Below are 13,886 nucleotides of genomic sequence, written 5' to 3'. Positions count from 1 at the left end.
CTTTTGTCTGCTGTTGTTGGGTGGGAGGTCTGGGTGCACTGGGGGGAGTTCAGAGTGAAGAACTAGGAGGCTGTCAATGACCCGAAGAAGGACTGGATGAACTGGTGGATGTAGTAAACTAGTGATTTCAATTACGCATGTTATGTTTTAAAATATACCCACTTCCACATATAGGTCATGGTCTTATGCAAGCAAGTAATATTTTTTTCACGTGTAAAATAATCGTGCATTTGTTTATAAAATAGGTAGGAAAAGTATGTGCTTTCAATGCATTGCAGGTATTCATGCATAACCAAACATACGTGCGTATGCTGGGGGTAGACATACACATATTTTATAATGTGTGTGTACTTGATATGTGCAGGCTATAAAATTCTGTAGTCTGTCTCCACGCGGCCATATACACATGTTTATGGGGCTGCACAGAGTTCTTTGAAAATTATCTTCTTGGGGACTATTCCATAAAAAGTTTGGGCTTTGCAAGGCACTTTGTGGGCAAACAGTTTGAACAGTAAATTATTTGAATTTCAGGTTAATCAGTGGTCTTTATAATGAATATTTACAGAATGTGATAACAATAAAAATATATTACCTTCCAAAGATGAATGAAATTCAACATCATCATAGTTTCCGCCATCTAGAGCTCTGTAAATTGAAATGAAAAGTTGAAAGTTGGTTAGTTGGGAAGGAATAGGTTTAGACATTCTTAGCTTTATATTGTGTGGGATGGCCATAAACATGATTATTCAAAGACAGAAGATAATTACTAATGTCCAGCAGCGAGAGCAGAGATGATGGCTTGTCCACTTCCTTTCGTTGACAGGGGAATGAGTCAAGATCACTGACAGCTCATGCTGCTGGGTATAGTCTAGGTCAGGGGTGGACGTCTGGTCCTCGAGGGCTGCAAACCAGTCGGGTTTTCAGGAGACCCCTAATGAATATGCATGAAATATATTTGCATACAACTGAGGCAGTGTGTATGCAGGTCTCTCTCATGCATATTCATTAAGGATATCCTGAAAACCCGACTGGTTTGCAGCCCTCGAGGACCGGAATTGCCCACCCCTGGTCTAGGTCTTTTAGTAAGATGCACAAATTGGTTCAGTTTACAGTGCATTGACTATGCCAGATGTTATTTTTCTTGAGGTAATCAGAACTAGGTCCAAATAGGCAATGGGGCAGAACTGGAATTGGCTCTGCCTGTCCAAAAACCTAGAAACTTTGATCTATTATATCTTCTGGGGATATAATAGGTCAATTCTATTTAAGCCAGGTATTAAAGATCTTGAATAAAAATGAGACAGGGCATAGACAAAAAAGCTAAAATAAAATTAAAAATACAAATGTAAAATAAAGCTGTTCATCACTGGTACTTAGTGGCTCAACTGAAAGTCAAGAACGGGAAAGAGATGACATTAGAATGCATATCATGGGTCAGAGAGAGCACAAATCTAAACACTGCTTCCCAGTAAATTATATCACATTTGTCTGAGTCAGCAAATGATCTTTGTAGGGTACAATAGTAAATGGATGATTCAAGAAAACTGTCACAGTATTATACAGCCTTTCACTCAGGTCATCAGTTCAAACCCAGCTCAGATTGGTAGGGACCTTAACAAACGGGGGCCTTTATGAATTGAGTTGGTGATTGTAGTTCAGTTCCAAGGGATCAAAACAGAAGTGTTCGCATCATGGCCCCTGTCAGATTCCTAAAAATCTACTTTGTTGTACGAACATAAGCACAAAGAAGAAAACCAATAGGTGAAAGATCTAGAGCTTGATCCATAAAGACCTGTTATGGTATCTTGATGGAATCAGGTTTTATGTTCAGGATACTAGAACATTGTGGTGATAGTAGACTAGAACAATTATGCAAGAGATTTCATTATAAATGACTTGTCTACATGATTGTCCCATATTATAACATCATCCTGATGGTGGAACTGGCATTAAGTGCTAATGCGGTGATAGTTCAGGATAAGGAGGGGGAAGGGGGTTCATGGATTGTTAAATCTGTATTTCTTATCATATTGATTCACCTGATGGTTTGAAGAAACCCCTTCATCAGGTCTAAACTATATTTGTTGTTTATGGATAAGATTTGAAATGCAATAAAAACGTTTTGAACATAAAATCATATTTACAGGAGAGGAAATGGTAGTTCTTTTTTGCATTCTAAGTTGATTGTAGAAGGGCAATGTGTGAGATAGGGTAGCAGAGAATGTAGCTATAGTAGTCGAGGTGAGAAATGATTAGGGTTTGTATTAAAGTTTGCCTGAAGAAGGAGAGAAAGGGATGGCATTTGGCTATGTTGTGGAGGAAGATGCCACATGATTTGTTAAGGAAGGAGATGTAAGGATTAAAAAGAGGGAGAGGTTAAATATGACTATAAGATTAGGAGGACTGTGGTGCTGTGAACTGTGATGAAGAAGGGGGGGAAGTAAATGCTAAAAATGAAGAGCTCAATTTTTGACATATTGAGTTTGTAATGGCCAAGGAACATTTATGAAGATTTAAAAAAATAAAAAAACAACCATAAAGATAGGACTGGATGGACAAGGAGGGATATAGAGGAAATTTAATCTGGATGTGAAGGTTAGAATAATTAAAATGGAAGGTGTTAGAGCATGGTTCACACACTGTGACATAAACAGAGTAACCAAGTATTCTGCTCTAGTAAAACACTAATACAATTGATAAAATATGCATGTTATGCAAAATGAAATCCAAGGGTAAAGAGTTAGAGATAGAGGAATGAATATCAACTGTGTACCTGTAAAGGAGCCTATGGTTCCTTTACTAGGTTAAGAACATAAGAGCATAAGAACATAAGAACATGCCATACTGGGTCAGACCAAGGGTCCATCAAGCCCAGCATCCTGTTTCCAACAGTGGCCAATCCAGGCCATAAGAACCTGGCAAGTACCCAAAAACTAAGTCTATTCCATGTAACCATTGCTAATGGCAGTGGCTATGCTCTAAGCAGAGGTCATGTTGAGGTTGGTAGTGAGTAGGTAGACTAAACCATTTGCTATGGCACTGTCCTCCAGGAGTGGCCACAATGGTGCTGTCCAGGGTTTGGTCAGGGATGCCCCAAAAATTTCTGGTCAGGAGGAAAAGGATTAGAGTAAGGAGACTGAGAGGCAGCAAGCCTCTGATCTTTTTGTAAGAGTGTGGAGTGATATAACCTGCCACTTTCCTTGTTGCTCCATAGTCTTAGTAAGTGAAGAGGGCTACATGGATAATTCCCTGTGGTGATGCTTCAGCAGTGGTGTGGAGAGTTTCCCCACTCCGAAGTAGTAAATCACTCTCCCTGGGTTCATCCTTCTATGGGGAAAAGAGGATCCTGATCCAAGTTCTCTATCTAAATAAAGATCACAGGAATCATGAGAAGTGCATGCATGCCAGCCCAGGGTTAACCAGCAATGTGGAAAGAAGAGCTCATCTGGTGCTTTGCCCCAGTGATCAAAGATGCCAAAGGAGACCAGAGGAGAGGAGGAAGAAGGTGTAGAGGAGAAAGATTCAAGCATCATAGAATCAGGTACCAGCAAGGGTCGTGGGGGGAATGAGTGACCAGCATCTCTCCAAGAGAGCCTTAAAACTCCAGGATAAGGAGACTTCAGAAGCATATAAAACAGCAAAGATCAGTAACCCCTTTGATATAATTCAGAACCTGCTGTGGATTTCAAATGCTTTACAGACTGTACAACTTGCAACTATTTTGTTTGAACTATTTTGTTCAATAAAAACTTTTATTTTGGAACACTATTGGGTAGATTTTCTAAAAGTGCGCCCGCACGTACTTTTATTCGCGCACCAGGCGCAAACAAAAGTACGCCGGATTTTATAAGATACGCGCATAGCTGCACGTATCTTATAAAATCCGGAGTTGGCACGCGCAAGAGGGTGCACATTTGTGCAACTTGCGCGCGCTGAGTCCTGCGCACGCTGCCTGTTCCTTCTGAGGCCGCTCCGAAATAGGAGCGGCCTCAGAGGGAACTTTCATTCGGCCTCCTCCCACCTTTCCCTCCCTTCCCCTACCTAACCCACCCCCCCAGCCCTATCTACACCCCCCTTTACCTTTGTTGAGAAAGTTATGCATTCACCCGACCCAGGAGCTGTTCTGGAGGCCTCGGCCGCGCCCCCCAACACGCCCCGAATGTCACGCCGCCCCCAACACGCCCCCCCGACACGCCCCCTTACGCGCATCCTGGGGCTTGCTCGCGCCGCCGAGCCTATGCAAAATAGGCTCGGCGCACGCAGGAGGGTTTTAAAAGGGTTACGCGCATAACATATGTGCGTAACCCTTTTAAAATCTACCTCTATATCTTGTGTCAAGTGTCTCCTTGGACCTTGGAGGTTAACCCTTCCCCCCTTTCAGAGAATCCATGCCAGGGTTGCAGGGCTATTGGAACTGAGTTCTAGTATCAAGGGTGCCCCCCCCAGCTAATCCTTACTCCAGGTAAGGTGGGCTACATACAGGTAGAATCAGGGCTGGATTAAAGAATGTGTTGCTCATAGGCAGAGTGCCACAACAGCACCCTTTTGAAGCTGTGCCAGTACATCGCCTTAAAGCAAGCAGAAGCAGGTTCCTATTTGGCCTGGATATTTGTGCCTGAAAAATTTGGTGTCCTAGGCAGTTGCCTATATTGCCTATGCTATTTCCACTATATTTATAGCATTTTGATTAATCTAGGGGTAAGCTGGATAAGGCTGAAAATAGGTGCTTATCCAGTTAAGGGGATCATTTATCAAATTGTGATATTTTACAGTTAGAAGGGCAAAATATCACGGGAGGCTGTTCCTAAGAGTCCCTTCCCTTTCCCAATTTAGCTATCAAACCTGCTAGCTTTATAAGGGCCACAGGCATAAATTGATCAAATATTTCAGGGTCTCCTTGAAAATTACTGTCTTCCAGGAAAACTGAGGGTAACAAGAGAAGACAAAGACAGTGCCTATTATAAGATCTAATGATGAAGGAAAAAGTTTTATCTTCAATGTTCTTTCTTACTAAAAAAAATGTAGCTAATTCCTCATCACCAAGTTTAGATATTAAAATGTCTGAGGAGCTCCAAGGACCTCCTAACTGTTTATTAACTGAAGAGAAGAGCTCTTTATTAGGATTATTGGCATCTAAAATAGGATTAGTAAAATATGCTGTTTTTGCACTTAGTGTGGCAATCCTATACTCTTTAGAGCACTGAATTCATATTATTTTTAACTTAGGAGAACCAGCGTGTCACCACTTGCTTTCCATCTGGTGATAATTCCTCTTTAAACTGATAATACCATTTTAAAACCTGAGGCTTATGGAAGTTTCTCTCCTTCAAGGGAGCAAAGGAGCTACCTAAGGTACAGGTCGATGCAATAAGGTGTGTTCAGCAGAACACACAGTTTTACATATAGTTGCGCATGCATTATATGGCATAAACCTTACTGCATGTTCAGTTTTATGTGCATAAAATGTATCACTATGCGTTTAAGATAGCACCCTCGCATGGAAATACCATGCTGACGTAACTCACATATTCCTAATGCTGGAAATTTTACTCCTGTTCGGAAATGGAGGAATGTTTCCAGCGCTGAGGAAATCGAGACCCTAACGGGAAGGGGAACTGACACTTTTTCCCTGCCTGTTTCTTCTAAACTTGCCCACTAGTCCACCGCTAGCCTGAACTTCAAAACTTGTCATCTACTCTGTCTTCCTCTCTATCAGCTTAGATTACTCCCCTTTTAAAGATTTTTACTTCTTCTGTAGTTCAAACCCTGCACCGAATAATGACTCACCTTTCATGTCACTCCCATCCAAGGACCTGGATAAGGCTTGTAGCTAGCAGGGAGGGTCTGCGGAGACAAGGAGAATGACTCCTCCGAGCACATGACTCACCTATCGGTGTTCATACTGGTGCTCTCCCTCCTTCCTGTGCAGAAGCCCTGTGACATTGCCTGCTGGTAGAAGAGTTGGGTTCATCAGCTTTAAGAAAATCAAGCAAAAATACTGGCTGAGCAAATACTGGCTGAGCAAATACATCGAACCCCACGCTCCAAAACGGAACCTAAGATCAACGAATAAAGGCCTCCTCAAAATCCCGCACATAAAAACCACTCATCTGAACACAGCCCATGAGAGAGCTATATCCATTGCCAGCCCCGCACTATGGAACTCATTACCAACCAAAATAAGAACTCAACCAAACATCAAAACTTTTAAAAAAGAGTTGAAAACCTGGCTTTTCACCAGAGCCTACGCAAACTCACTCAACCATCAACACCAACAGACTCCCACCCAATCCAACACCAAGAAGAAATCCACATCCTTCGAGCAACATAATAACTTCTAATGACAATGTGCAATGCCCTATCATCATATACAAATAACCTCTTAAGTATACCTTGAACCGGAAATACCTGCTGTAACTATCCTAACTGGACAAACCATCCAACATATATACCTTCTTGTCCACCGGCGGAGACTCACCTCAACCATAAAACCCATTCTAAGCCGCACAAGAACCTTTTTAGTATGTAATAACTAACACACAACCTGATGTAACAGTGTTCACCTAATAGGTTCACCTAATATGATCACTGTAGACGCTCTGCTGTAACTTTGTTAACTAATGTGATTACTGTAAACTGTTCTGATGGCGAAACCGAATGACGGTATACAAAACATGTTAAATAAATAAATAAATAAATAGATAGATAAATTAGATATCTCCAAGAGATTTGGGGAATACCTGAGGAGAAACAACCAGCTATCTCCCATATATACTATTGTCTTGCCTGTCGGTTGCAGACGGCTGCAACCGCGTGTACTTACTTCTTGCACCACTCTCCTGCCCTCCCCAGGTCTGCTCGTGGCGCGGGCCAGTCTACACCACAGCATTCCCTCGGACTCTTCATGGTGGCATGGATGCCATTTCCACCCACAACGACTTAGGTCCTTCCGAGGCGCAACGTCACGGGCCCCGCCTTTGAAGCTTCTTCTGCAGGAACCTCTGGGGCATTCCTGTTTGATGATGTCATTGGACTTCTGTATTTAAACTCCACCTTTGCCCCCAGCTAGCCGACTTGCCAACAAGTTCCGTACTTGTCTACAACTCCTGCCATTGTGTTCCTGAGACTAAGCTACCTAGCCCTTGCTCCTGGACCCTGTCTGGCACCTGCTACTCGGGGGTCAGTGTGCTCCCTTTGGGGACTTGCTCTCCTGGCCTACCCCGCTCCTTGGGATGGCTCTGCACCTCCTGGGTTCTATACTACAAGGCTATCTACTTCTCGGGATTCTCCCTGGAACACTGCGGCAACCTATGAGTTCCATTACAGAGCTTCCCCACTCCTCAGGGTTGTGCCTGTGTTCTACACAAGACTGCCTGCGCCTCCCCGCTCCTCGGGGCCATGCCTACAAGTATCAAGAGACTCTCAGAGCTTCCCCGCTCCTTGGGGTTGTGCTCTCGTATATCACTATGCCTGTCAGCTTCCCCCACTCCTCGGGGTCACATCTACGCTAGACTGCCGACATTCCACCGCTCTCCGGGACACTGCCTACGTCAGCAGCAGAGATCTGGCTCAGGCTTCCCCGCTCCGTGGGTTGGCCTGAGTGATTACATATACGCCCTCTACGTTGCACAGCCCCGCCCCTCAGGTCTGCCTTTCCAGAGAACCTCCAGTCTTGTGCCTTACGCTCTGCGGTCTGTCTGGCACCTCCTCCCTTCAGGGTCTCGGACCAGGTACTACCTCCAGCCTGCCATCCTACTGGGGTATCCTCCTGATCCCTGGGGACCTCTCCATCACTGTGCCCAGAGCTCCCTGCTGTGCCTATACCTCGCCTCCCAATGGTGCAGACCTATGGGTCCGACCCAAGCTCGACATTCATCCTCTCCTAGACTGACCACACCGCCAAACCCTTTGGAGGAAGAACCCATGCAAATGGGTAGGAGCAGACTCATAAAAACATAAGAACATAAGAAATTGCCATGCTGGGTCAGACCAAGGGTCCATCAAGCCCAGCATCCTGTTTCCAACAGAGGCCAAACCAGGCAACAAGAACCTGACAATTACCCAGACACTAAGAAGATCCCATATTACTGATGCAATTAATAGCAGTGGCTATTCCTTAAGTAAACTTGATTAATAGCTGTTAATGGACTTCTCCTCCTAGAACATATCCAAACCTTTTTTGAACCCAGTTACACTAACTTCACTAACCACATCCTCTGGCAACAAATTCTAGAGCTTTATTGTGCGTTGAGTGAAAAATAATTTTCTCCAATTAGTCCTAAATGTGCTTCATGGAATGCCCCCTAGTCCTTCTCCTAAGGAACGTCGTCATTGACAGCAGTCTGGCCTTTACTTGTACTGTGGTCAGCCCAGGCATGCCACTGCCTCGTGTCCAGTCTGTCCTGGAAATTCCCAGACCTAGGTTCTGCTGGAGAACTTCTCCTAGGCCTGACATCACCATCTCCTCCACTAACCGTTCCTATATCCATCAGGATAAACAACTAGGAATTCAACACTTTGGCCTTGGTGGCAACTCACTGAGCATCTGTGGATCCCTACCATTCGTTCTCCGGTTCCCTTGCTACTCTCGTTGATTCACGGAGAACCTCTTCCTGGTGAAGTCACACACACTACAGCTTCCATCCAGCTACGCACCGGAACCTTGCATGTGGAGACCATCTCATTCCACATCTTAGACAAGGCCATCCACCCGGTAGTATTGAGACTACCCTGGCTTCAACAACACACTCCACAGTTCGACTGGGCACCCTACAGCTCTCCTGCTGGGGCCCTGCCTGTTACAAGAATTGTCTGGAATCCATCTTGCCATTACCTTGCATGACAGCTGTGCCCTCTCTTCCCAGCCTTCCACCGCAATATGCATCCTTCTCCAATGCGTTCTCCAAAAAAGCCACGGACACCTTACCGCCTCATTGCTCTCATGACTGCGATAAATTTACTGCCTAATATAGAGCCTCCACAGGGTAGGACCTACCCTCTCTCACAGACAGAGACCCAAGCCATGTCAGAATACATTCGTGAAAACCTGGTCAAAGGGTTCATCCGGCCCTCCAAGTCTCCGGCAGGGGCAGGGTTTTTCTTCGTAGGAAAAAAAGATGGCTCCCTGCGACTACCGAGGCCTAAACGAGATTACCTTCAAGGATAGTTACCCTCTGCCACTTATCTCAGAGCTTTTTGACAGGCTTCAAGGGCCAAGATGTTTTCAAAATTAGATCTCCGTGGAGCCTATAATCTGGTCCGGATCTGTGAGGGCGACGAGTGGAAAACCGCCTTTAACACACATGATGGCCACTTTGAGTACCTTGTGATGCTGTTCGGCTCATGCAACACCCCCCAGTATTTCAAAACTTGATGAACGAAGTTTTCAGAGATATGCTATACCATTGCGTGATCGTATATCTTGATTATATTCTAGTCTTCTAGCAAGACCTTCAAAATAATCGCCGAGACGTCTCTCAAGTTCTTCAACGCTTGCGAGACAATCAACTTTTCGCCATGCTCGAGAAGTGCTCGTTTGAACAAGAGATATTGGGTTATGTGGTATCTAGTCAGGGGTTTAGAATAGACCCTCAGAAGCTGAAGAGCATCCGTGATTGGCCTCAAGTTACGGGCCTCAAGGCCCTCCAGAGATTCCTTGGCTTCACCAAATACTACCACTCTTTTATCCACCATTATTCCACTCTGACTGCCCCACTCACAGCCATGACTCGCAAGGGCGCCAATGCTTCTCAATGGTCACTGGAAGCTACGACTGCCTTTCAGGATCTCAAGTCTGCCTTCCTTAAGGAACCATGTCTCCGCCATCCGGATCCCACACGTCCGTTTGTGGTAGAGGTTGACGCCTCCGACGTCGGAGTAGGGGCCATACTGAATCAATTCTCCACTACGCATATGCTCCACCCCTGCTATTTCTTTTCCCGGCACTTTTCACCCATAGAACGCAACTACGGCATCGGGGATAAAGAAATGTTGGCCATCAAATTGGCCTTTGAGGAATGGCTACCTTGGCTTGAAGGGGCACAACACCAGATTACCGCCCTTCTCTATACCTTCTCCATCGCAATTATAACTTTTTTGAGATGCGGCGACCAGAATTGTACACAGTATTCAAGGTGCGGTCTCACCATGGAGCGGTACAGAGGCATTATGACATTTTACGTTTTATTCACCATTCCCTTCATAATAATTCCCAACATTCTGTTTGCTTTTTTGACTGCCGCAGCACACTGAACCGACGATTTCAATGTGTTATCCACTATGACGCCTAGATCTCTTTCTTGGGTGGTAGCACCTAATATGGAACGTAACATTGTGTAACTATAGCATGGGTTATTTTTCCCTATATGCATCACCTTGCACTTATCCACATTAAATTTCATCTGCCATTTCGATGCCCAATTTTCCAGTCTCACAAGGTCTTCCTGCAATTTATCACAATCTGCTTGTGATTTAACTACTCTGAACAATTTTGTATCATCTGCAAATTTGATTACCTCACTCGTCGTATTTCTTTCCAGAGAGGGGCAAAATTCACAGGAACAGCCTCAAACAATACTTTTTTTTAAAGAAAATTTTTTTTTGTAAATGAAGATTGTGAATCCTAAAAAATTCAAGAGACAACCGTGGGGATGAAAGTTTACCTTTCCTATAGAAAGGACTTGAATGTAAGCTTATGAAAATACCAGATTAACTTGAGGCGGGTCCATCATAGACTTTCATACGAACGTTGGTGAATCTCCATGCATTTTAAATCAATCCCGACACAAACAATTCCTGTTTCAGATGTAAATCCTTCTTCAGGGGAATCTCTTCAATAGTGTTCGCCAACCTTGAAGAATTCTGTGCCTCGCCAAAAAATTTTTTTGTAAGTATGATTCAAGTTTGCCTTGTACTCAGAAATTCTATTCGCCGCGTCATGCTGGCTGAGTTCCTTTCCAAACCCCCGGACGAATGCTTTTGATTTATTTTTGATTACATTAGCATCGCTGACATTCAGTGGTTATTCACATGGATTTATTTTGGTTTGTCCCTTTATAATGTGGGCCATGTCCAACATGTGAACACTGTCTGAAGGGCAACAATGTGTAATACACAGTCCTACATTCTCTTCAAAAATATTACATCGCCAGACATTGATATACAAGCCACTATCCGTGGTTAATGACATTGTTGATAGTGCATGTTGTTTGGAAATCCAGTACAGTGCACTGACAAGTATCTGTCTGTGTTGTTAAATATTTGGTATACATTAATTACTATTCACACAACAACATACAGTTACATGCTGCAGAACCCCAGTGGACTTTCCTCCCTAAAGGTCTGCTGTTCAAAAGGTTGCAGGTAACGAATGTTGCTCACACATCATTATCAGCGGAATATTAGTGTTTGCACAAACTGTATGACCTGTAACACCATCGAATAATATACCCACTTCACCCCTGTTCTTCTACATACTCCATCTTGAAGCTCCTGTTCCTGCAAGACTTTCTTGAGGGACATCATGTGAATTGGATGCATACCCTCTCAACTGAGGGATATGGGTGCATCTATCTGAGTTGGAAGGAGATGTAGGACCATATCTGGTCCATATTCCCTCTATTGTTGCCCACAGCTCAGCACTGACTGGGATGACAACTGTCTTACAGCTCCTTGGAATACATAGTTGGGCAGCAAGCTAAAGGGGTCATGGCCACATATAGGCTCTCATGCATTTCCATAGTCCCAACGTCTGAACCTATATGTATCACCGTGTGGCCCACACTTCTGTACTCCTTTATGAGTAGGTTTGTGTGGCCGTGGAGGACACAATCCTTGACAGATAGTCTGCCACTGTAATTGGACATCCGGCATCTCAGAGCCTTCTACCTCGGCATACATGCTGTAAGGTGTTGCCTAGATGTCCAGCCCACTGGGTGGCCTGTATATGTAGTACTTCACAGTCCAGGTGCAACACTGAACACTGCAATGCTGTTTGTCGGCCCCCTTAGGCACAGCTTGGTACCTGACACATTCCACTTCAGGAAGGACAGGTTGCCATGTCCAAGAATACAGTATGTATCGTTCTGCCTGTTTAACGTATGCGCATCCAGCTAATGGAGCTCCTGGACCACAAAACTGTGTTGCTGCATGGTGCACAATTGTTAAGGATGCACATGCGCTTGGCCAAGTGGCAGGTATTATCACACTGTAGCCTAGAATGCCAGGGGCTCATGCCTAGTTTGGCCTTCCTGATATCCCCTTATGGAGGCCATCTCCGGGTGCAAGCATGTGGCCTGCTGGCAGAAGGGTGCACCCTTATATGGTACCGTACATAAAGGCTCCATGTGTAAATTAGCATGGTATCATGGTTGAGGAGCTAACCTGAGAGCGGTAGGTGCAGAGGAAGGGTGTGTTATGCAGAGGCTAGATACCACCTGTACCCCGATATGCCATCTTGGTATTGGCTGGTGCTGTGGCCAGCAACACAGTTGTCATAATGGCTGAGACACACACCGACCTGTGGCATTTACAGAAGCTGGGTGGGATGGCCTCTGATATATTGTGGGCGGACTGGGTGGAGATTGGGGTCCGGTCATGTTACATAACGGGTTGTTTAGTGTGCCCTTGGGCCTCAGCCTGACCCCAGACGGATCCATGACCGAACCGAGGGTTGACGGCGTGTTTCAGCATGGCCTGCAAGCTCCCAAGGCCAACAGGATGATGTTGGAATGTGAATGGTCTTCCGACCATTCCGAGCCCTTTCGGACCTGCCACTTGGTTCGGCATGGAGCAGCAGGCCTGGCCTGAGGTCGAGGGCAGACGGACCTTGACACGAAGACATGACAGACTTGGGTTGATGCGACGGCATCACAGACGAAGACTTAGGTTGATGCAACGGCATCACAGACTAGACGAGGAACTAGGCAAGGCTGGGAGGATAGACTTTGGCACCGACTCTCAGGGCGCTCTACTGAGCCCACCTTCACGGGCGGACCCAATGGGCTGGTCGCGGACCAACCTGTCCCACTGCGTGCCCTACACAGCCTGAGGAGGCTGGTCATGGACCACGCTGAGAACGGGGAAAGCGCAGGAAAGGATCCAGCCAAAGCAGAACTCCAACAACAGAGCCGATGTCGTCCGAAGCTCCACCAACGGCTGGCAGGACATGAAGCTCAGGAACGCAGGGACCGGAGTCCCCTGCCAGCATCTCCAAAGATGAAGCAGCGTCACCTGGAGATCTACGGCTGATGGTAAGGAAGGCTCAAGAGCACAGGGACACCGGAGGAGGACACCAAGGAACCTGGAACATCAGGAAGCAGCAGATTTATGACGAGACATCAGGACACCTGGACGAGGACCTCAGGCACGAAGACATGGCATGACGAGGAACAGATGAGACGAGGAACTCCATGGAGAAGATAAAAGACCAGACGGAGCTCTGGCAGGCAGGAGCCTCCAGAGTCAAGTAACTCCGATGCAAGGCCAGGCTGACTGGAAGTTGAAGTCCTTTTATAGGGCTGCAGACAGGCGACTCCCTGGAAGGAGTTTGGAAGGCCCACACCTAGCTGGTCCTATAACTACGGGGGAGTGCTGCGGGCCAGCCCCTAGGGAGAAGGGCGTGGCTCAAACCAGGAAGTTCATGCAAACACAAGCAAGCCTCAGGCAGGCCCCAAGGACATCGAGGCCTCCCATGCCCTGGAGCAAATCCTGGATAGTTCGTAGGCAAGACCCCGGCTTCAGAGTGGCCTCCAGGAAGAGGTAAGGAGCCTCCCATAGCACCGCTACAGAAGGGTTCATAACAGGTCACAGTGCAGAGCTAACATCATCCCAACTGTGCACCTTCCAGGCCAGCCTACCATTGTACTGAACAGTATGAGGGTGACAGT

The 13,886-nt window shown here is 45.8% G+C and overlaps 1 protein-coding gene across 6 annotated transcripts in view; it reads right to left on the bottom strand.

The window, feature by feature from the left end:
• Positions 1-13,886, bottom strand: part of FYB1 (FYN binding protein 1) — a 290,377-nt gene that overhangs the window by 102,756 nt on the left and 173,735 nt on the right. For all 6 annotated transcript variants that reach the window (XM_029578325.1, XM_029578343.1, XM_029578354.1 and 3 more), the window contains exon 4: positions 593-645. In XM_029578325.1, the coding sequence (XP_029434185.1) occupies positions 593-645 (53 nt within the window). The remainder of the gene's footprint in view (positions 1-592; positions 646-13,886) is intronic.

Source organism: Rhinatrema bivittatum, chromosome 1 (assembly GCF_901001135.1).
Source record: "Rhinatrema bivittatum chromosome 1, aRhiBiv1.1, whole genome shotgun sequence".
Lineage (NCBI taxonomy): Eukaryota > Metazoa > Chordata > Amphibia > Gymnophiona > Rhinatrematidae > Rhinatrema > Rhinatrema bivittatum.
Note: the sequence above shows the minus strand (reverse complement) of the source record. Positions and strands in the feature narration are given on the sequence as shown.